The sequence below is a fragment of the Eptatretus burgeri genome, chromosome 3 (genome assembly GCF_056783735.1).
Source record: "Eptatretus burgeri isolate ZD-2024b chromosome 3, Ebu_testis_v1, whole genome shotgun sequence".
Lineage (NCBI taxonomy): Eukaryota > Metazoa > Chordata > Myxini > Myxiniformes > Myxinidae > Eptatretus > Eptatretus burgeri.
Genome location: NC_140963.1, coordinates 138373732 through 138398898, shown reverse-complemented (window position 1 = coordinate 138398898; position 25167 = coordinate 138373732). Strand labels below are relative to the sequence as shown.

The following is a 25167-nucleotide window of genomic DNA, read 5'->3' as shown; positions in this document are numbered from 1 at the left end:
TCCACTTTGACAAGGACGTGGTCAGAAGAACCGATTGGAGCGGAGGAAGCACAGCAGATATTTTCAGGGAAATTTGTCAAAATCAGATCCATAAGAGATAGAGTACCATTGGTTGAGATCCGGGTCGGGAAGTTGACTGATTGAATCAGTCCCAATGAGTCACAGAAGTGTTTTGCTGAAGTGCCATGACAGGTGAGAGAGGGACCCACACCTCGCCAATTGGCATGATGACAATAGAAGTCGCCACATATGAGGAAGAGAAAGTTCACATGAGAATATAGAAGTTGGTCCATGTTTTCGGATAGAGAGGTGTAGATGGAGTCATCACTGTTAGGTGGACGGTACAGTACACATATAAACATGAGATGGGAGTGGAGGGAAGCCGTAGCCAGAGGTATTCCTGGGTGTGTGGGGGAGTGAGGGCAGTGCATGGAGAGTGAGGAAGAGAGTCTTTGATGAAGAGAGCAACTCCTCCACCAGGACGAGGCTCAGGTCTGTCATACCGGAGGAGGGAGTAACCAGGAAGAGATACTTGGGAGTCAGACACGTCTTGAGGGAGGAAAGTTTCTGTTCGGCAGATTATGTCTGGTTTGTCAGTGACGTCCTGTATGGAAAGATCTGTAAGGTTTGAGCGAAGGCCCCGGATATTTGATGTCCACACTGTTAATGAAGAGGGAGGGAGGAGACTTTTGGTGCAGGGGATGGGAGAGAGGGGTGGGAGTAGGTTAAGGGAGGAGGAGGGGAGGTAAGGAGAGTTGTTGAAAGAGTGTGGGGAGTTGCAGAATAGCTCGGGGAGGGGCCAGATGTGAGAAGGAGAAAAGGCTGGGGTGCTGGGGGAGAGGTGGCAGAAGGCAATTGAGGATTTGAGGGGCTGGAGTGATGAGATGGAGGTGAGAGGGCAGGGGAAGGAGGCAGCTTTGTGGATGAGAGGGGAGGCAACTTTCAGAAGGGAGGTGAGGGGGGTGAATTGTGGGAGAAGGGTGAGTGGGGAGAGTTGAGGGAGAAAAGTGAGGGGGTAGTTTTTGAGAAAAGAGAGAGGGAGGCTTGGAGGGAGAAGAGTATGATGGTTGCTTTGAGAGTGAGGGGTAAGAAGGGTGAATGGGCACTGAAGTTGGAAAAAAAGGAATGGTTGATGGAAAGTGAACATTCATAGCAAACTGGGGTTTTTTAAGTTTTAGGTCAGAGATGTGATTAATGACATTTCTTGATGGATGCAATAAAGGCAAATTAAGAGAATGGAGAGAAGAAACAATGTAACAGTTGGATTTTTTTCAGCAAGGTATGAATGAAAGGTCGAGTTGAGAGCAGTCTGTTTAAATAGAAAAAGAGTAGTGAATTATGATACAGTAATGAGAACCACACGTTTGAAAGAGGAAGATGAAGCATTATAAAAGACCGTTTTTATTATATTTTTTATTATTTTTTTTTGAGAGAGTTTTCATCAGATTCGGTCATCGAAAGGTTGCAGAAAAAATCGTGAGGTGAATGGTGAATTTGGATCGGTAAACACAGAGGGTGGAAACAGATCACGTGGTTACGGGAGAAGCACGTGGCTTTGGGAGCTGTATCGTCAAAAGTGAATTTATTTATTTATTTATTTTAAATAAGGGTTGCATCACACTCGGAAAAGGGAAGGTTGAAGTAATATCGTGGAGGTGTATGGTGAATTTGGAACTGTAAACGCAGAGTGAAGCTGCTGCGTCGATGAAACGTATCTGGAAGAGGGTGGAGAGAGACACGTGGTTACAGGAGGTGTATAGATCGAAAGGATACAAGGAAAATTAAAAAATTTTGATGGATTTTGAGGATTAGGTAAGATTCGGAAATGGAAGGTTGTCGGAAGAAATCGTGAAGGTAATGGAGAGAGTGGGTTAGCTCAAATAGAAGAAAGATGGTGTGCCGGCAGAGGCAGGAAGAAGAGGAAGAAGAGGGATCGGGACTCGTGGATATGCAGGGAGGAAGCTCGTATATTTTGTTGTTTTTTTTTGTTTTAAATTTAAGAGACAGAGTGACAAATTTAAGAGACAGAGAGAGACAAGAAACAGAGTGTTTAGTTGGGAGGGATGGGGGCGTTGGGAAAGTGGGGAAGATAGGAATTGAAGGTAATAGGGAGAGAATACAAATAAAAACGATCGTACACCGAGAGGGGAAGGATTGGTCAGCCTCAAGGAACCCGGGAAGACAAGGTCGACGAAAACACAAATTAGCACAATTTATGAAACAAAACTGAACTCTGAACACACAGTAAACATGTAGGTGAGAAAATAAACAGTTAAAACAGGACAGATAACAACTGGAAACTTAACTTTGAGAAAGTCGGCAGAGACCCCTGAAAGACCTTGCCATCGTGCCAAACCCAGAACAGGAAGTCCAATACAATACATTAATGTCAACTAGTACGTGCCCATAAAAAAAATAATAATAATAATAAATAAATATTCAAACCGTGAGCAACAAACAACAACTACACAGGCAGTTTCTTCGCTCTCGCGTGCCCGTACGTGCATGGTCCGGAAGTTCGCATATTATTCGCAGTTACGATTATTCACAATTTAGTTTTAATACCCAATTATTCAATTAGCGCCAACGGATTTTACCTTTTCGCAATGTCGTGGCAAGGAAAAACAAAAAGAGAAGAGAGAGAAAAAAAAATTTACTTCCTGGTTCGGAGCATACCAGCATTCTGATGTTACCGAAATTTATGCACCGTCTCATATGAAAACGATCATAACTTGGGGCATTGTGTTTATCTATAAATGCGCATAAGAAATCGAGAAATTATTAGAATACACGAAGTCATCATTATCCGGAAGCCCGTACGTTGTAACCCGTAATGGGGAACGCGGCTGAGCTTCCCTTCCCCATTGGCCATGCCCACGCAACAACGTGTCTTGTCATTGGTTTGGTAAATAAATGGCCATAACTTGGGAAGCACTTGTCCGATTAATATCAAACCTTGAAAAGGCACATCCTCAGGTCCCCAGCAATATATCTGACAAGTTTCAATTAGATCGGACCAGTGGTTGTCGAGAAACAGCGGTCACAGACACACACACAGATTGCTGGAATTATTGATAGATAAAGGTGTGTGTGTGTGTGTGTGTGTGTGTGTGTGTGTGTGTGTGTGTGTGTGTGTGTGTGTGTGTGTGTGTGTGTGTGTGTGTGTGTGTGTTTTATATGTATATTGTATATAAAACTCTTTCTCACCACTCACTGAGACGCTGACTCACTCACTGATGTAAATGTTTAGTGCTTTTTCAGTGGCCAAGAAAGCTGAAATTTTGCATAATGATGCAACTTGAAGCCAATATCCCAGAAAAAAAATCACAAAACTGTCACTGCATGTCCATAAACGAAAATATCTGTGAATAAAAGTGGGCTGGTGCAGCCTCGGTCTACTCACTGCGGGTCACGTGACTCAAAAATAATGGAGCTTGCGCTTGAACTGGTTGCGAGGATACACTAACAAGTGCCTCTTATTTTATAGTTTGTGGTATTTACATTAAAACTTACTATACCTGTAAACTTTTAAATAAATAGCTCATTCTAATCACCAATTATTGATTCACTCACTTCATTCAATACGAGCAGGGTATGCTTACACAAACGAACCGTGCTTCCCCATTGTCTCGAGTCGCTCACCTGCATTTGATTTTTCATATTTATTTTCATTTATTTATATTTTCATTTACGGATGCTTTGCGTCGATTTAGTGACCCCCCCCCCCCAGTGTCCCAGCTTCGATGTTCATCAGCACACAAAATTTCAGCTTTCTACCTCACCCGGAAGACACCGATCTTGATATTAGTCAGTGAGTGAGTGGTTAGAAAGAGCTTTACAAGCCGGTAGGCGACGCGGGTGGTCGCTACATAATTGTGTACTATTCATACAGTTTTTGACGGATCTGGCTGAAAATTTTTGACAAAAAGGTTGATTATAGTGCACATAAAAGCGCAGAAGCCGATTTTTGATTTTCGAAAAAAAAATACATAAAAATATTTTTCGGATTTTTTTCAAAAATTTAAAAGTCCCGTTGCTTGGCAACAGTGGCATCCATAGCAACGGTGCTCAAAAGCATACAACTAGATCCTGGTATGAACCTACCAGTCAAGTTTCATCAGAATTGGTTGACTCCTCTGGCCTCCAGAGCTGTCCATTACATACATACATACAGACGGAAAACCTGAGAATAACGGTAGTCTCGCGACCACCCAATATATTAGATATAAAGCTCTTTCTAACCACTGACTCGCTGATATAAATGTTTAGTAGTTTATTGGTGGGGTAGAAAGCTGAAATTGCACAAGCTGGTGCAACTTGAAGCAATAATCCCAGGAAAAATCCTTAAACAATTGCAAAATGTCCATAAACGAAAATATCTGTGAATAAAAGTTGGCTGGTGCCGACTCGCTTTGCCCACGGTGGGTCACGTGACCCAAGACAATGAAGCTTGCAGTTCGGGTCTTCACTAAAATCAAATCAATTCATCCTTGTCACACACCCAACTGATCCACCGGGTTTAATCTGAATCCGTCAATAAACTTTTGAGATATCATGCTACATATAGTTTTTTTGCCCGATCAACCGATGGTTAAGAATCACTTAAAAAATTATCAGATTCGGATGTTCACCAGAATTTAAAGGATTCGTCCTTGTCACACACCAGACCAGTGCACTAAGTTTTGTTGGTATCGGTCCACAACTCTTCGAGAAATCATGCAATATCTCGTTTTTAGCCCCATCCCTCAAAGGTGGAGTAAAGAATCACTTAAAAAATATATATATGAATATATATATATATATATATATATATATATATATATATATATATATATGTTCTCATATCCGGATCCGGATCTTCACCAAAATCAAATCAATTTGTTCGTGTCACACACCCAACCTGTCCACCAAGTTTCGTCCGAATCTGTTCATAACTTTTTGAGATATTGTGCTGTGCATAACTTTGGCCCGATCTCTCAATGGTGAAGAATTGCTTTTAAAAAAGTTCTGGTATCTGGATCCTGACCAAAAATGTGCGTTGCTGTCTTGGGCAGACACACACACACACACACACACACACACACACACACACACACACACACACACACACACACACACACACACACACACACACACAATTTCAGAATGGTTGCTTGAAAACTGGACAAAAATCGTGTGACAAACAGACAGATAACAGCAAAGGAACATAAATAATTTCTTCGTAGGACTAATCTAACCCCAAACGGTGGAAAATATAGTTATTTTTACTCCAGCACCCTTAGTTTCTGAGTTATCGCCCAAAACGTGCTTTACGTTTTTGCAATGTCACATCATCACGCGTCGACCGATTTTTACTAAACGTTGGTGCAGGCCATCGCAGGGACGGTGCCTACAACATGATGGAAGTTTCAGAATGATCGGCTGAGCGGTTTGGGCTGTAGACGAGTGGACAAGCTAGCGAACTAACGAACTAACTAACTAACTGAACTGATCAACATAGCTACTTTGTGAAATTTATTTTTCCAAGTAACAAAGACAGGAGTGAAAACATTACCTCCATCCACTTTCAGTGGCGGAGGTAATAACAACTTTTATTTATCAAAATATGCCAATCTGACAATAAAATGTTTATTTTCAAGTTGGCCTCAGATCTGTGTGTGTGTGTGTGTGTGTGTGTGTGTGTGTGTGTGTGTGTGTGTGTGTGTGTGTGTGTGTGTGTGTGTGTGTGTGTGTGTGTGTGTGTGTGTGTGTGTGTGTGTGTGTGTGTGTGTGTGTGTGTGTGTGTGTGTGTGTGTGCGTGCGCGCGCCTGCCCACTGTTCTCATCAATCTTCCTCCACCCTCGTGAATTTAAGTTTATGCACGAATAGATTGATTGAAGCTGGTTTGAATTTAGCACAGACTTGATGGGCTAAATGGCCTCCTCCATCAACGTCCGTCATGTATCTTCATGTACTTGTTCAATCGAGCAAATCATTACTGAGAGATGCTGTACACATATCCTGTGGTCCTGTGAGTGGTGTTTTTTTGACAAGCACACTTTTTAAACAAACCTGATGCAAAACTAGAGTTTACTCTCTGTCCGTTAACATTTCGGTTTGTTCCTTTGAAAAGCCCATTTCATTCACGGTTTCCAGCGGGTGCCCATATCTCGTGTATCTTAACTCTGCTGTGGTCCATGAATGGTCCACTTTGTTGGCAACTTTTGGCTCCTTTTGTCACCTAAAATTTATTGATATTTCGGTAAACGCAATGACGGATTACCAAAAGGGTGTTTGCAAGGCGGAAATATTGTGTAATTTATTGCTGCGGCTCAAGTGTTTACGATGGCAATGCTTCCCTTGTGGAGGTCTTGGGAAGGCCTGCGAACTAAACAGTTTGGCAGTTGATTGGCATTGTACCAGCTTGAAATGCACATCCTGCTTTTGCTGCAGATATGTTTGCTGGTTGAGTGTCCGCACGAAGCAACGCACGCACGATGCGATTGAAGAACACGGCAATACATTGCACGACATTTCACCATTGCTCTTATTTTATTCACCGTATTGGTGGAATATTTGATGACGAGTAAATCACAAAACCGCAGTTGTTGGGTCCCAAGAACCAGATGAGAAAGGAGGAGGGTTGAGCTCTGGATTGATGACCCATTCCCGAAAACAAAAAGACCCTTTCACAGCAACTTCGAGAGGAAATCATGAAATCGTCATCGGCTGGAAGGTCTCAACAAAGACATTGCTCAGCAAGACATTCAAGAGACTGTCTCAACTCAAAGCTGAGAGGAAGGTAGAGCCATGATTGAGGCATTCTTCCGACCCAAAACACGAGGTTCAAGATTACAACAGGAATGTGAGGACATCGAGAGAATCGGGAGAATTGCTCAAGTAGTAAGAGAGATTTGAAATTATGACTTCAATATTATGGAACGAGGTGAAGTCAGATGGGAGGAACATGCGCAAATGAGACTTGGGGAAGGAGAAACAATCCTATATTCCTGTCGAGACGATAACCTACGCAGGGATGGTCTGGCCCTTTTGCCGACGAAAGGAGTCGATACATCACTCATGGAATGGCATCCTATCGGTGAAAGAATCAAAGCAAAATTCTTCTCCAAACACTTCAAAATGATGATAATACAGTGAGGGCTACACACCACCCAATGGTGTGAGCGAAGAACAAAAGGACAGGTTCTTCTCGAGATCGGGGAGAGTTGTGGATGAAACATCTAAACATGATGTTATGCGCAATGGGAGACCTGATTGCGAAAGTGGTCGAGGACAATGCGGGGCATGAACGCACAATGGGAAAACATGGTGGTGGAGCACAGAATGATAATGGAGGAAGACTGGAGGAATTTTGTGAAATAAATGGACGATGTATAGGGGGAGGGAGGGACCATTTTCCCATACACGACCATTCACCAGACAACACGGACATCGCCTGACAGAAGAACAACCAGATTGATCACTTTATGATAAGGTAGATGTATGAGTAAGGAGAGGGGCTGATATATATTCAGCGATCACCAACTGCTGGTTGCACACCTGGAACTCAAACTGAAAAAAAAAGACAGGAGTACCAGTGCAGAGATCCAAAAGATATGACGTCATGAATGATGTATATACTTCCACTGCCAAGAAGGTGATTGGAACAAAACAATCGAAGAACGAACCAGCGATCTCACCACAAACATGGAAACCTATCAAAGAAAGGAAGAAAAATCAAATAAAAATTAGAAGGATGTCAAAGACGTAGAGAAAATGAAGAGCCGCAAAAAGATTACACAAGAAGAAACAAAGAAGTTAAGAGAGCTACAAGGATGGACAAGAGGACATACATAGATGACCGAACTGGAGAAGGAGAAGCAGCTGCTGAAAAGGGAGACATGGCAATTATAGCCTACAGGATGACGTGACAACCAACAGCTGATAAGGATGGAGTTAATAAACAAGGGAACATTGTAACATCTGAAGAAGCTCAATTGGAAAGGTGGACAGAGCATTTCAAGGAAGTGAGAAAGGGTGAGACAGAGAGATGGAGTGAGGGAGAGAGGGAGAGCAAGCTGGTGTAGCAGCACCAACTGAAGGTGTATCTACCTGTTGGCACAGGACCTATTAGACAGTCAGAGGTGAAAGATGCCATCAAAAGTCTAAAGAGCAGAAAGGCACCAGGAGCAGCCAATATTATTGCAGAGTTGTAAAGATGTAGTCTGGAAGCATCAATTCTTGTAATACATAGATTGATTACAGAGATATGGAAAATCGGACTCGTAGTCAAGTTGCCAAAGAAAGGGGACCTAACGGAGTGTGGAAACTTTGGAGGACTAACACTGCCACCAGTTGCAAGGAAGGTGCTTTCTCTGCAAGATAATGTTGATTAGAGTGCAAAATGCAGTGGATGTATGTACTGGGTTGTTCGGAAAGAACAAGCTGGTTTCCGAAGGAACAGACTGTGCAGAGACAAGATCTTCATGCTGTGGACTATCATCAAGCAGAGAAACGAATGGAAAATAAGTCTCTGTCGAAGTTTTCATGGACTTTGAAAAAGCATTTAAGAGTCTGAGCAGAGAATCCTTGTGGAAGATACTCAGACACTCTGGAATTCCTGAGAAGTTTGTTAAGATGATCGTAAAGACCTATGAAGGATTCAAATCTAATTCCATCTGCAGTGACAAGACATCTCCTGCTTTTGAGATCAGCACAGGGGTTAGACAGGGCTGCATGCTGTCGCCATTGCTGTTACTCCTGGTATTAGAATAGGTGTTAAGAAAGATCATGGACCAGAATCCATGTGGGATACAATGGACCCAAAATGAACAGCTTGAAGAACTGGGTTTTGTAGATGATATCTTTCTCATTTCACAGGCAAGACAAGGGTATACGGAGGAAAGTGAATCTTCTCCAACATTACGCACAACAAGTGGAACCGAAAGTGAACACTGCAAAACAAACAGCACGAGACGACGTACAATGGATGTGGACACAATCACGTGCGATGGATCAAACATTCAAGAATTTGACAAATTCACATCCAATATTTGGGATGGATGGTCAACACCACTGGATGGGGGGGGGGAGACGCAGATGTTCTACAAAGAATAAAAAGGCATTGAGATGCTTGAAACATGCAAATCAAAGAAAGATTTTTGATGTTAAACCAATTACTCTCTGTGGATGCGAGTCCTGGGAACTCACCAAAGGGATTACACAGAAAGCAGAATCTTTCATCTGCAGCTGCCAGAAGAAAATCCTACAAATCTTCTGGTCAGACCATGCTAGCAAGAAATAGGTAGAGAGAATAACAGGAAAGAGAAATATCATGGAGGAAATCAAACTGAGGAGATGGAAATGGATAGGTCACATATTACGCGTGTAACATGACAACATAGCAAAAACCGCACTATGATACGCACCCCAGGGAAAACAGAGGGTGGGGCAGGCCAAGGGAGACCAACCGACGAACTGTAGAAAAATAAACGAGACACTTGTTTGAGTCGTGTGGAGGCGACTCGAATACATGGCACGAGACCGACAGAAATGGTGTCATTTCATGAGGAGCTCCAGATGTCGTCCGGTATAAGTGGATCATAAGAGGAAGAAATCACAAAATCCTGTTAATTGTACAAACAGATACAAATCAAAACGACAAAGAGCAATCGGAGATTGCAGACCCTCGGCATGACTTGTTTTGTGCAGCAAATGAATGGAAGGATGTACTAAATGAAAGGTCGTTCATTGCAAATGAAAGGTCTAAATGGTCTCATTGTGAATGTGTAAAGGTCAGAGGTCTGAAAAGTTGAAACGGTCAAATGGTTTGAAGGTCAAAAGGTCTGAAGTGCCGAAAGGGTCTAAAAAAGGTCAAAGGGGGGTCTAAACGTCAAAAGGGGTCTAAATGGTATTAAAAGGTCTAAAATGTGTGAAGGTCTAAAAGTTTAAAGGGTAGAAAGGATTCTCAAGATATTTGGGGTTCTAAAAGTTCTAAGAGAATCTAAAGGGTCTTAGAGGTCTTTTGGTTCTGAAAGTTATAACAGGGTGTATAGGGTCTTAGGGGTTTTAGGAGTCGAAAGGTCTTAGTGGACTTAGGGGTCCAAACGGTCTTAAAGATCTGGAAAGGTCCCAAGATATCTTAAAGATATAGCGTTTTAAAGGGTCCATGGGTGCTCGAAGGGTTTTAGGGGACTAATGGAAGTAGTTTTAGGGGTCTTAAGGGGTGTTAGAGTTTTGGGGTATTAGGGTCTTCGTGGTCTTACTAGGTCTTAGGGTTCTAGAGGGTCGAATGTAATTAATACACATACTCACACTCTGTGTGGACAAACGACAAAACAAACAGAGAGACAAACAGACCCAAATGCGATGCCCTCTCCTCTGGCGAGGATGAAAATATGAACGTGTCGCCTTTTTGTGACCGGAGCCGCAACAATGCTTCAAGATGCTAGAAATAAGTGTTTCGCCGTCAGTTGTGCGATGTACTGGGAAACACAACAAATGACGTTTTGAGAAGATTTGTGAATAAAATGACTTCACGCTTACGAGTGCAAACAAACATGGCAGTTGGGGGCAAATATTACGTCACATGTGGAAAAGTTGAACACTTGTGACTCATTATTAGGAACAGCACTTATTTTTTAAATCATGCAAGCAGCACTGCTCTGGATTTTGACAATGTAATAGAAATTCAGAAATAGGACCTATTTTGCAGTCGCCAACTGAGATACCTGTGTCATACAAAGTCCTTGCTTGGCACACCTGAATTCTTATCCACCTACAAGACTTTCATCCGCAGCTTGATGGAGGACTGCTCTCCCCTTTGGCCTGGCTCCCCTGCCTTGACACCGTGGAAACTAACCCAAGGCCTTCAAGGCGAGGAGATTGGGACCATACTCTGTGCAGAGCGTCGGTGCTGCCGAAGCAGTCTCCTTGGCTATTGGGTACAATCCTGGAGGGGTCACCACTCCGACACAGGATACCAGCATGCTGGTACTCATTTTGCAGACCTCGGAAGGGTGACAGGCAGAGTCAACCCCACCTGGTGTTAATTCAACAGCTGAGCGGGATTTTAACTCAGGACCCTAGGATCCAAAGCCCACCACCCTAACCATTAAGCCAACACCAGGCGGGCCTTCACGACCATGGGAATATCCCACGATGAACGGCTGAATCTATAGGCCTATCACTTCGCTGTGGCAGACAGGCCAGTGCTCTCTTTGTCTTCGACGGCCTCCTTTCTGGTCTTGCACGCTCACATTGTCCCCTCCAAGTCTTTAAGACAACTGTTCATCACCATCTCAGATCACCCCCACCCCCCCCCCCCGTCCAAAACGAGGAACATTTCCACCTCTGACAACCCACTGCCCCCACCGCCAAGTCCAGCTCCTTCCAAATTTCCAGTTTTTCCTTCCTGAGTGTTTCCTTCTGTATCCATCAGGTCAACCAAGTGGATCCTCCCAACACCTGTTGTTTGTCCAAGTCTCCCTGTTTGATGTCCTTCAACTCCACTGTTGGTGTTTCCCCCTTCTCTTGTTCCTTTTGCTCTCTTGCGTCCTGATCTGTTCAGTGTTCCACCAATTCCACGAGTCTCGACTCGGTCTTATGGATATGAAGAAAATAACAGTAATAATGTGGCTTAAGTGGACTGTTCGGGTAATATAACTTTTATCATCTATGTTTTTGTTCAAGCCTGAAATACTGTACGTGTACGTGTGTGTGAACGTGTGCGCATGCAGTGAGCAATTGTGCTGGCAAGCGATGCACCATATACGACCTGTCCTCATCCCACGATGGCGTGTACACGTGCCTGGCCACCAATGCAGTCGGAAACAGCACGTGTAAAATAACGCTCAAGCTCACCGCAACAAGGAATCCTCATGAGGCCGGTGAGCTTGATTTATTTGTTTCTTTTGACTTGCATTTTCGAGTTGTTTCATTCCTTCCCATAGAACTGTCGGGGCAATAGGTATTGTGCGTGTACTGGAGTCATCGAGTTATTTGATCAAGGTAGAATGACCAACCAAATGCTTCATCTATCCAAATGTCTTAAATGATTACAGAAAATTTGCATATTCCAAAAATCTCTCTCTCTCCCTCTCTCTCTCTCTTCTCTCTTTTCTCTCTTTCCTCTCTTTCCTCTCTTTCCTCTCTTTCCTCTCTTTCCTCTCTTTCCTCTCTTTCCTCTCTTTCCTCTCTTTCCTCTCTTTCCTCTCTTTTCTCTCTGTCCCTTGTATGCATATATATATATATATATATATATATATATATATATATATATATATATATATATATATATATATATATGTTTATACACACACAGACACACACACGCACACACACACATTAATTTACTGACGTAAAATGCAATTGATTATTTCATGATTCATGACATTTTGACCAAGTTATCGCAATTTTGCTGACAATAGACAAGGTTTGCCAACTTTTGTCTCACTGCTTTCTGATGTACATTTATTTTGTTGGAAACGAACAAGGAAATCTCGATATACTGACCTCTGTGCAAAGCGGCTTCGGGATCGACTTTGTGCATCGGTGTCCGTCGGCACGCTGTTATATATGTTCCCCTTTGTGGTCTCATCGGCTTTGTGGTGACTTTCTCTTTTACCCTCGACGGTTTTGTACTTTGCTGATTTGATTTGGGGGGGGGGGGGGTTTAGAAGGCAAAATTTGTTCGTTTCACCTGGCCTATGCCACCATCTTGGTGCTTACTCCAAAACAATGGCGTTGGTGGTGTCGTCATTCTCGCTGTATTGTTGTCGTCATTTGGTGTACGCGTGGAAAAGTCAATTGATGCAATAAGCACACAATTTATGCAGACGATCCACACCTCATCGGAAATGTCTTGGTTCGGGGCATATTTGGGCATATTTTTCAGGTTTTTAAATTTCACGAGTTTCAGTCTGTAATATATTAATGGGGGCATTGAATGGTATTAATAGTATTTAAAAGAAGGACTTGGAATTTGAACCAGATTTGGGGTCAAAAATTTATTATGAATGCAAATATGGGGTAATCATTTAACTCTCCCCACCCCATTCACTCCCTTTACACTCGGTCTTTCCCCTCCCAAACTTCTTTCTCTTCTCCCCATTCCAGCGTACTCTCCTACCCATCTTTTGCTCTGCCATCATCCTTACTTTGATTTAAATAATAATACACTTGTTCGTCCATCTGTTTGTGCGTGTATAACCTTCCTTTGCACCCAGTGGTTGGCCAGCCGACGGGACTCCACCCACAATTTCAACCTGAGAAATCATACGGCCGCCATGTTGGTGGTATGTGAGGCCAAAGACATCCTTGGAGCTTTTCGGGTCTTCGTCATGCCCTCCCTATAAGTTTTCCCTTCAGTGTAGAACGACCAAAGTGACTGTTAAAAAGAATCATCAAAGATCGAAAGGAGCACATCTGAAAAAGGACGTAGCTTCTCAAGAGACGGTACAGAATTGGGCCTGTAAGATTGATTCCGGGCCCAGCTCGACTCAGATATGAGGAATGGCTGAAGGAGACGGACAAGACTTTATGCATTAGAAAGGAAGTGATTATGATTGGACGTGATAAAGATGACGTTAGTGCCGATTATGATGATAATGAAGGGTACAGACAAAATCGGTGCAGCAGAGTGTTTCAGCAGAATGGTCGGTGACAGGACCGGTCGTTTGCTTGACGTATTTATTTGGTTTGGTGCTGGTGTAGCGCAGGCAGGGTGGGCCGAACAACCTCCTCCTGCGTCAAATTTCCTTGTTATTGTTTGTTGCTATTGTTTTTACGCATTGTGCATCTTGCCTGCCTCGTGGCATCTTCCTGATGCGTGCACCGAGCAAAGAAATTACCAAAGACTGTACAATAATTGTTTTTTTTTGTTTTTTTTTTGGCCTGACTATGAGCTGGACTGTGGATGATTTTGGGCAAATGGCATTCCTGACTTATCAACTGAGCATTAAATCCTTCTCTGACAATGGTGAGATTTAGAAACATGTCGGGGGGAAAAACAGGATGTGTGGTTAACTGAACACAAGGCCACCGCAAAGCAATGACCATTCTTGAGCTGTGTGGGCAAAGTTTTGCGTTCGACCGCCTGGAAGGCATCTGGACTTATCTGCTTCTTCCTGCCAAAAGTAAAATAACAAAATGTAATCGGTTTCTTCCTGATGAGGTTTATTGGAGTAGTTGAGAGGTTTGAATTTGAGTTACAAAAACAGATATTTTATCATGCAAATGGACCTGGGGATGGACTTGTGTATGAAACGATATGTCTGAAGGCAGCAGAACGTGGATTCTATGCTTCTGAAACATGAGCGAGTCTCAATCTAATTACAAAGCAATTCCAGCTGGCTGGCCAATGCCCTTCAGGGATCAGGGTTAATCTGCTTATCCCTCCTGGTTGGCAGGCGATGCCACTCCCCATTTTGTGGTTGATTAGTAAATGCTTTTCAGCAACTTAAGAGAGCTGCTAAAATCCTGCTGACAACAAGTGTAGAAATGCTAACAACCACTTTTAAACCAACAAAAGAACACTCTGTTGACACACGTAAATAAACAAGTTTCGTCTGAATCCGTTCATAACTTTTTGAGATGTCATGCTACATTTTGATCTCTCTCTCTCTCTCTCTCTCTTTCTCTCTCTCTCTCTTTCTTTCTCTCTCTCTCTCTCTCTCTCTCTCTCTCTCTCTCTCTCTCTCTCTCTCTCTCTTTCTCTCTCTCTCTCTCTCTCTCTCTCTCTCTCTCTCTCTCTCTCTCTCTCTCTCTCTCTCTCTGTCTCTGTCTCTGTCTCTGTCTCTGTCTCTGTCTCTGTCTCTGTTTTTCTCTTTTTCTCTTTTTCTCTTTTTCTCTTTTTCTCTTTTTCTCTTTTTCTCTTTTTCTCTTTTTCTCTTTTTCTCTTTTTCTCTTTTTCTCTTTTTCTCTTTTTCTCAAAAAATTCTCATGTCTGGATCCGGATGTTCACCAAATCGACTCAATTCGTCCTTGTCACACACCCAACCGGTCCACCAATTTTGTCCGAATCCGTCTACAACTTTTTGAGATATCCTACACAAGGACAAACAAACACAAGCAGACGGGGGTGAAAACATCACCGCCATCCACCTTCGGTGACACAGATAAATATATAATAATTGTTTTTACACATCTATGGGAAACACGTCTTGTTGGCAGTTAAAGGTGAAGCTGTGAAGGGAAACTTGGGTTTGAAAGTTTTAAACCAATATGTGAACTCATGTGAGCCTCAAGCTTGTCACTCAAATTTGAGAGAAGATGGAGACAAAGGTGGCAGAATGAGATCTTTTTTTAAAACCACCTTATCTTTTATGAGCACATGGGGGGGGGGGGGACTGGGACAGGTATAAATACAATGGGTGCAAGAATGCATTGAGACTGGAAAAAGAGGATTGCAGTGCCATGAAAGTACACTTTGGGTTTGTCTCCTCGCTTTAGTTCCCATGGAAACGTTTCGCACCCGAGGAAAGAACTTGTTATGGGAAATATCAGCCTGGTGTCGGAGGGTTAAATACGTCACACGATTCATCACAGGGGCAGAGAGTTGTCATCAGAGCACTTTCACTAATATATTCCTCTCTAAATAACAACTACCCTGGTGGCTGGTTAGTGGTTAGGGTGGCTGGCTTGGGACCATAGGGTCCTGAGTTTGAGCGGTAGCTGGCTTGGGACCATGGGGTCCTCAGTTTGAGCGGTGGCTGGCATGGGACCATTGCGTCCTCAGTTTGAGCGGTGGCTCGCATGGGACCATTGCGTCCTCAGTTTGAGCGGTGGCTGGCATGGGACCATAGGGTCCTGAGTTTCAGCGGTAGCTGGCTTGGGATCATAGGGTCCTCAGTTTGAGTGATAGCTGGCTTGGGACCATGGGGTCCTGAGTTTGAGCGGTGGCTGGCTTGGGACCATAGGGTCCTGAGTTTGAGCAGTAGCTGGATTGGGACCGTGGGGTCCTGAGTTTGAGCGGTGGCTGGCATGGGACCATAGGGTCCTGAGTTTGAGCGGTGGCTGGCATGGGACCATAGGGTCCTGAGTTTGAGCGGTGGCTAGCATGGGACCATAGGGTCCTCAGTTTGAGTGGTGGATGGCTTGGGACCATAGGGTCCTGAGTTTGAGCAGTCGCTGGATTGGGACCGTGGGGTCCTGAGTTTGAGCGGTCGCTGGCTTGGGACTATGGGGTCCTGAGTTTGAGCCGTGGCTGGCATGGGACCATAGGGCCTCAGTTTTAGCTCTTGTCAACTGTTAAATTAAACACCAGGTGGAGTTGACTCAACCTGTCATCCTTCCGAGGTCGGCAAAATGAGTACCAGTGTACTGGGGTAATAACCATTCTGGGTAACCTGTGTCGGAGCGGCGACCCGTCCAGGACTGCACTCCTTGCCAATGAAACTGCCTCGGCAGCCCCTATGTGCCTTTACGGAACAAAAGGAATAGTATTATTATTATTTTAAAAACTACTTTGTGATGGAAAGTAATTGATATCAGAATGAAAACGACTGCGACCACCACCATCACCATTACTTTCATAATTGGCCCAAGTCTTTCACGACACGACTGGCCAAGTTTGACGTTCAATTGAAGGTGACAGCAATTTGTAGATCGTTGAGATGCCAGTGATGACTCGCCTCCTCTTCACGAAGGACGCCGTGCTATCTTTAACATCCACCAACTTATGCCGTTGATGAATTTTCTTCGCACCCCCGGCTGGACAGCACAGAGGTAAGTGCGCACACCTCGAGGCCATCCTGCCGGCTAACGTTTACCTGGACCACCGAAGGTGGACGGAGATCACGTTTTCACCCTTGTCGATTTGTCTGTGAGCATGACGCGTCAAAAAGTTATGGACACATTTGGACGAAACTTGGTGAACAGGTCGGGTGTGTGTTCAGGACGAAAGGATTTGATTTTGCTGAAGATCCGAATCTGGACACGAGAATGTTTTCAATGTCATTGATTCAACATTTATCGATGAGGCAAAAAAACGATTGTGTGTGTGTGTGTGTGTGTGTGTGTGTGTGTGTGTGTGTGTGTGTGTTCGATATAACCTTACACACACACACACACACACACACATACACATACACACACACACACACACACACACACACACACACACACACACACACACACACACACACACACACATACACACACAGCATCTTTTCTTGGGACAACCATTATTCAAGGAAAGCTGTTAAGGATGGTTTCACATGATAATTTCTTGTGACCATCCCTACCTTGTTTATATCCTTTTTGTATATTTTTGTTTAATACTTTATATTTCCGTTCTCGAACCAGAATCATTTTGACTGAAAGCTCGAACTTTGCTTCCGTTGGTTGATTTTTTTGTTTGTTTGTTTTGTGGTGCTCCAACAATTTGGGGGTGTGTAAGTCCTAAATTTTAACTTTCTTTTGCAGAACACCTCTCGACTATCATCGCCGTCTCTTTCACCATCGGGTTCATCTCGATTCTAATTTGCCTAGCATTTATATTCCGAAGAAGAAGAAGAAGAAAGCAAAGCAGGTCTGGATTTATCATCATTGATCCCATGGCAACGTGAACCTGCTGTGTTCAGTGTTCACCTCTCATGTTGTTCATCTCATATATATTATTTCCGAGTTTGTGGTTTCGTGTCGCGCTATCTTCGACTTTGTTCTGCGCTCGAGTAACGTGATATTCGGCTTACATTATCTCAAAGACCACATGAGGTGCATGGTACAAAAAAAAAGTAAATAAAATGGTTCTCAAACAGTGAAATCGTGCCAAAAACGGTTACTGCATTTGGCTTTGTGTCCTTTGGTCTTCCGTAACCAAGATATAAAAAGAGGGTTATGTAATGGTACACGACTGATTGTTAGGAATCTCCACACCCATGTTCTAGATACCGAGATCCTAACTGGGGCAAACAAAGGTGACTTTGTGTTGATACCACGAATCAAACTGGCCCCATCAGATGTGAACTTCCCATTCATTCTTGAAAGAACACAGTTTCCAGTAAGAGTCAGCTACTGCATGGCTATAAACAAAGCGCAAGGACAAACCTTTGAAATTGGGTTATATCTTCCACAGCCGGTGTTCAGCCACGGTCAGCTATATGTTGCCTTCTCACGATCACCGTCGGTTCTCGGACATTACGGTGCAAATTATACCAACGACAAAACAAGGGTTCCACAATGACAATGCTATAACCCAAAACATTGTGTATCAAGAAGTACTTTGAACATTGTATTCCACTTACTGCATTAAAGTAAAATTACTACTGATACTCTGCATCAGTTCCTTTCTCAAACACACCCACCCCCAACATGTCGCGCAGAGCGCGGGTTATGCTAGTTGTATATTTAATTCACTCATTGTATCGAGGCCAGTAAGACGATGTGAATGCTATAATTAGTTGGTGTGTAAAATTTAATTTTTAAATATTCTTTGTTTTGCTATGTGAGGCAGTGTTTAACTTGTGATGGATGTAATGTCCGCACGCAGAGCGTTCGCCAGGCCATCTATATCGAGGCAGCCGTCCCAGCCCACCGCTCCTGTCGACATACATGAAGTAAGTGTTCGTGCGTGACATGTCCGCGCCGGTTAAACAAAGATAAGTTCACCTTGCTTGGATCAACTGGACATTTCATGGAACACCTTACCCCTTACTCCTGATGAAACAAGGCCGTGGGCGGGATCTGTGAGCGGCAAAGGAATCTTGAGTCTATTCAATTTTGGTGAAAATCCGAATCCGGATCTGGATACTGGAATTTTTTTTTTCAGTGATTCTTCACCATTCAAAGATAGGGCCAAAAACGACATATAACATGATACTTAAAACGTCGTGCACTCCCTTATGACAAAACTTGGTGTACGAGTTGGTTCGGTGACACAAACAAGGCGATTTGGTTTTGGTTCAGGACTCGATCCAGATCTGTCCTATCGGTGGAATACAAAACATAAACTGTTCAGCCTGGCAGAGGTATGCTCTCCACCAAGTGCCATTGTAGTTCTGGTTGTGGGATCCAGCAAGGCCATTCAACAGGACCAACAGTCACCAGAAATCCCAGTGAATGGCTGTATACTGGAGACGACGGTTGGCCGTCTCCCTCCTCCTCTGGTTGTTGATCATTGTAGTTATCCATCCATCCATTGGGACCATACTCTGTCCAGAGCGTTGGTGCTGCCTAAGCAGTCTCCTTCACTATTCGGCACAATCCTGGACGGGTCGCCGCTCCGACACAGGATACCAGCAAGCTGGCACTCATTTTGCCGACCTCAGAAAGATGACAGACAGAGTCAACCCCACCTGGTATTAATTCAACAGAAAAGGGGGATTTGAACTTGGGGTCCTCGGAACCCCAGCCCACCACCCTAACTATTAATCCAACACCAGGCATTTGCAGTTAGCACGAACAAAAAAATTTCACCCGTGCTATGTTGCGGCACAGGTGATGCAGCCAGCATTACTTTTATTGTGAATTCTAATTTTCTCCTTTTGTTCTCCAGGATGGACTAACGTATGCAGAACTAGACTTCGGTGGCATGGTCCCACAAGATCATCCCACCACCTGGCAACTCAAGAAATGATCAGGCCTGGAATGTGTCAAGCTGAGAGCAAGGAAAGCAGCACCTTCCACGGGATTCTGCACCATGAAGCACTGCACTGCATCTTTGACTGGGACAATGAGTTATATATTACTCAAAGAGTAGAAGCGCCCGTGTGTGTGTGTGTGTGTGTGTGTGTGTGTGTGTGTGTGTGTGTGTGTGTGTGTGTGTGTGTGTGTGTGTGTGTGTGTGTGTGTGTGTGTGTGTGTGTGTGTGTGTGTGTGTGTGTTTTACCACTCGCCTCGGGCTACGCACTCACAGAATCCAGTACGGTAACGTTTGTTCACAACTTTTGTTATGTTTGAAATGAGAATCTCTGTCTTGTGAGTGTTTCTCTGTCACACACACTCACACAGTGAGTGAGTGTACGTGTGCACGCATCACGCTTTATTCTAATTGGTTCCTGTTGTTGTAGAATAATAAAAAATGGGACCGATAGAAATCTAATAATCTATTTACTTCCTTGAAAAGCCGGTAACTCATTTACTTGAACCAAATTTTTTCTTCTTCCCCATTTCATCATTAGAATGCCTGTTTTAAAAGCCCATCTTTCCAGGACTTAGAGCTTTGATGTTGCCCTTCCTTGAGTATGACAGCAGCAGGACCCCTTTACAATAATGTGTGATGGACACAGTGGGAGCACACAAAATTATATATCGTAATGCTTCTCTAGCAATGTAAATACCTGGATAATATAATTGTTCGTGATGCTTCACAATTGAGAGATCGGGCTAAAAACGATATAAATCATGATATTTCAAAAACTTGTGGATGGGTTATGACAAAACTTGGGAGAGGAGTTTGTTTGGTATGCCTGTGGTTGGTTTAATGGTTAGGGTGGCAAGCTTGGTATCCGAGTAGGGATCCTGGGGAACTGAGTTCAAATCCTGATTAACTGTTGAATTAATACCAGGTGGGGTTGACTCAGCCTGTCATCCTTCTGAGGTTGGCGAAATGAGTGCCAGCATGCTGGTGACCTGTGTCGGAGTGTCGACCCGTCCAGGATTGTGCCCAAAAGCCACGGAGACTGCTTTGGCAGCACCAACGCTCCGTACAGAGTGCGGTCCCAATAGATGGATGGAGGTCATGCGGTGATGAGAAGAAGCTGATTAGATTTTGGTGAAGATCCGGATCTTATTATTATTATTATTATTATTATTATTATTATTATGTTTTTGTTGTAAACACTGTCAAGGCTCATATCAAAGCTAATCAAGAGAAGCTCGTATAATAGAGGATCTGGCCTATCGGTGGGATACAAAACATAAACTATTCAGCCAGGCAGAGGTATACACTCTTCTGAGTGCTGTTCTCATCTTATACCATGTCTGTGTGTGTGTGTGTGTGTGTGTGTGTGTGTGTGTGTGTGTGTGTGTATAAAAAAATATATATATATAATAGTTTAGTTCCTGTCTGTGTGTCACAAGCACTGCCCATTAGCCAGGCCATGCCTTTCCCCCCAGCGGGGTCAGAAACGTGCCTCACAAAGCCGCGGGACACAGTGACGCGTCGCTTTCACTCAATTTTTGCTCACCAGATTTTGAGAGGCATTGCCACGATGGTTACAAGCAAAATGTATTGTATATTTTCACAATAGCAGCGTGTGCATGCTTTTGCTTCGTATACGTAACCCTGGTTCATTTTATTTTCGTGAGCGATCGAGGCAGCGCTCTGTTGCCTATACACCCCCCAAATAAAGGGATTTGACAGAAAACCATGTTGCATGCTTGGAACAAGATCACCAACAGGGTGGCGACTCGGCTATGGCATTAATAATAGTAAAGATAACAACGTGACCCCTCCTGGTGGCTCCGGTCGGGAGCAGGTGCTTCTAGTATTGTATATGAGAGACGCATCTACTTGATATTTATGGTGTATTTCCTTGAGCAATGCATACATTTCAACAAAACTCTGTTTGCCTCGTCTTCGTATTCGCACATCTGCCCTGCGGAGATCTCTCCCAAATTTGATGATTCATTTTGGTCAAAGGTGTGTCTCCCATTTCAATCCATCCTTCCGTGCAAGTTGTTCATCCATTCATTATGATGATGGTATGAAAGAGTTGTGGGCTACTTTTTATTTCAGTTGGTGCTTCATTTTCCTTTTTTTTTCTTCTCCTCTTTAACTCTTCTGTATGAGATTGAGGATCATGGAAGAACAAAGGTGACAAAGGGTAAAAATTAGGTTAGGTAGGATTAACGGGGGAAGATTGTGGGTCGAGATATAGAAGGAACTTGGACACAAGAAGAGACCGTTTGGCCCATCATGCCTGTACTTTATCATCGCCTGTTCATACCAAAGCTTTTTCTACCAGTCCTGCCAACATCCCTGAACCCCTCGACACCCAATGCTTCCAGAGCAACAGGGTAAGACAGATTTGTAAGGATCCTCTTGTCAGACTGGTATCCAATCGAGTGTACAGCAGCAGTGCGTGACACCGGATATCCGCATGCCAGTGTAACAGGGGTGCTACACAATGTAATGTTGAGTAGTCTACAAAAAGGAAGAGGGGGGTTTTCTAAAGCATTGGAAAGGTCATTAATATAAATAAGGAACAAGACTGGACCCAAAACACCACCTTGAGGAATTCCAGCTTCCACTGGGAGAGGAGAGGGTTCCATTGATAGCAACCTGTTGACTGCTTGAGTGGAGGAAGTCAGAAAGCCATGGATGAAGGCGGTCTTCTATACCTCAGGCATGAGCTTGGTGAGCAAAGTAAGATCTCGGATTGTCTTATGTCAGAGATATGTTCAGGGAGATGATCTTAACGTACTATTTGAGAGGTAGAGCCTCCAGCCATTGCTAATCGAGGAGCAGCAGCATGTATGGAGTTGGGTCAATGGAAAATAATCCAAATTGATGGTAAGATATCAGGTTATTTGTCAAGAGGAAGAACAACATCAGCAGCATCGATGGATTCCTTGGCTTTGCTTATGATTGTAAGGAAGCAAATTGGCCGATAGTTGAGAGGATCAGGTTTTGCACCCTTATTGAGGACAGAAATGATGTGTTGTGCTCTCCAGGCAGATGGGAAGCTGCCAAAGGAGGACAGACTAAAGAATGCAAACAAAGTATAAGCAAAAGCAACCAGAGCAGGATTTGAGAACATGGGTACTGATGCCATCAGTGCCAGTCGCTGAGGCAGGGTCAAAGCCGGCATCATTTTCTCCACCAACTCGGGTGAGAAGGATAAATTCCAGACGACAGTGGGCACGAGGGGATAAAATGGAGGAAAGTGCGGGATAGCTTTGGAATGTGAGATTTGGAAGGAAACACCAAGTTGAGATATTCTGCCTTATCTCGAGCAGAGTCTGTGGTGCTGCCATTTGAGGTGGGGTCGGGGGTGGAGGGGGAGCATGTGCCAGAAACGAACTTGACCAGGCGTGGTCACCGCTTTGAGGAAGGAGACCGGTTGGAGAGTTCAGTGTTGATATTTTTAAGATGATCTTTTTTCTGGTTTGGCTGAGGAAGGACACACTTGTGAGTTTTATGGAGTGAGCTGAAGTCACCCCAAGTCGGGTTCGCCGTCCTTGTTGATAAAACGAGCCCTTTCACCGGAACAGTTTTTACCTTACTCCGTCCCTGATTGTTTTCTCACTTTCTTTCTATTTCTAATTTATTTCTTCCTTTGCTTCTTCCACACTTTCTCAGCCAAATATTCTATAATCTTGGTTTATTTGCATTTGTGGTGTCCTTCAGCTTCACGTGCGGTTATTTATTCGTTTGAACGGTTGATTCAACCACTTTTTCTGACTCGCCGATGAAGCCCAAAAGCAGTAACGGTGCTTTCTTTTCCAAAATGGTTGATAAGATAAACGTTTACAGAACCTCACCACCTTTCGGTGTTGGTGGTGAGTTTGCAAGTTCGCAAGATGATTCAAATTATTGATTTACAAAAGAACAATCCATAGTTTTTGTGAATCGAAATTTATCAACAGCATTGCACGACAAAACCCCAGGTAGGACCCATTGAGCCATCCTATTACGAAGTTAACTTGTCTGATTAAAGGAACAAAATCCATTCCGTCTTTGAGGCCTTTTTTTTTTTGTACACAAAGTTGAGGCTAGTGGAGGAACAAGAACAGAATGGATCAGGACGTAATGGAACAAAAGGAGCAGTAGGGGGAGACAGTTGAGGGACAAAATTGAGGGAGACTTGGGAAAATAAGGAATGTGGTGAAGAATGAGGACGAGGGGAGGACACACAGGCAGACAAGAGGGACAAAAAGTTGCACCATAAAGCAGAAAAGGTAACTTGGTGAGTTTGAAGTGCGCACGTAACCACAGTTGTGCATTTCAGGAAATTGTGGACAGCACCTGGCTGCCATGACGTAAATTGTGGACAGCACCTGGCTGCCATGACGTAAATTGTGAAACGTGCATCGCTGCCATGACGAGTTGCCGAGTGATTCATTTGAGTTCCATTTGCTGTATCATGGTGCATTATTTTCATGATGAGACAATATGTACCATACTGGTGACAGAGCGTCTGTGCTGCCGAAGCAGTTTCTTGGCACAGGTTATGCTGGCTGGTTTGCATTTTCCTTTCGAGCAGTAGTTCGGGCAGAACTTGCAACTTCTCTAAAACGACACACGCAATTTTAATGAAACTTGACCACAACCTTCATCACCCGTGATGTATCAAAGTTTGCTTGTGACATTTAAAAAATACAGGGCCCAGAACATTGCTTCAGTGGTACATTTTGTTGATTCCGTCCCACGTTGACCTCCTCCTCAGTATCATTATTCTACCAGGTGAGCGTCCAGGTGTATTGTCCATATTTTATTATTCATTCAATGATGTTTGAGGTTCCGTAAAGTACTCTTGTCATGACCCAAAACGCTTGAACTGTATCATAACTAGTTGATGCAAGTTTATCTACCATTGCCACCTGCACTCCATTGAATAAACGAAAGCAGTAATTTTTAACCAGGGATGAATTTACCCCTTGGAGGTAAATTTACATGGCAGGGGGTAAATATTGTTGTGGGCCAGGCGGTCACTGGCGCAGTCGGGTCGTCTCCACCGAACACCCAGAATTGCAAGGTCGTAACTCTTGGATAACTCCAAAGGTCACGGGTCCCCTAGCGGACCGTGGTCGCCAATATTTTGACGGCGTCGGGTAGGGTTAATTTCCTAATTTCAATATACCGAAGTACCCACGTCATCTAACTACCGGGGAAAACCACACCCTTGACGGACCTCGGGCGGAGCGGGCCGTTTACCGAGCCCGATCCGGGTGTAAACCGAGCGGGGATTATCAAGATCCATCAGTCTAAATTAACAATTTACGGCACGAACGGCTTTACTACTTCTCAAGCCCGCACCGTGCTGGGTCAATGGTAGAAAGGACAGGCAAGGAACTGGAACATTTAACAGATATTTATTTACAATAATAATACACAGTGCAGACTTAATCACGAATATCAGGCAGGCAATGTACAGTGAGCAAAAGCACTTAACAATTCTACCTTAAGATGGGCCACACACAGACACACACACCCAAAAAGAAATGGACTCCGTTGGTCTTTATTCGGCCCCTCAGCCCAGGAGGGAAAGGCGAGCTGGGGACCAGGGTCCTGGCGGTACCTGG

At 43.8% G+C, this 25167-nt stretch overlaps 1 protein-coding gene across 1 annotated transcript in view; it reads left to right on the top strand.

Annotated features, from left to right (window-relative positions):
* The window catches only part of LOC147031105 (V-set and immunoglobulin domain-containing protein 1-like), a 41660-nt gene extending 20373 nt beyond the window's left edge, over positions 1–21287 (top strand). The window contains exons 5-8 of the mRNA XM_085875835.1: positions 11718–11867; positions 17404–17509; positions 18470–18536; positions 19475–21287. Of these exons, the coding sequence (XP_085731961.1) occupies positions 11718–11867; positions 17404–17509; positions 18470–18536; positions 19475–19555 (404 nt within the window). The 3' untranslated portion in view covers positions 19556–21287. The remainder of the gene's footprint in view (positions 1–11717; positions 11868–17403; positions 17510–18469; positions 18537–19474) is intronic.
* The last annotated feature ends 3880 nt before the right edge of the window (positions 21288–25167 follow it).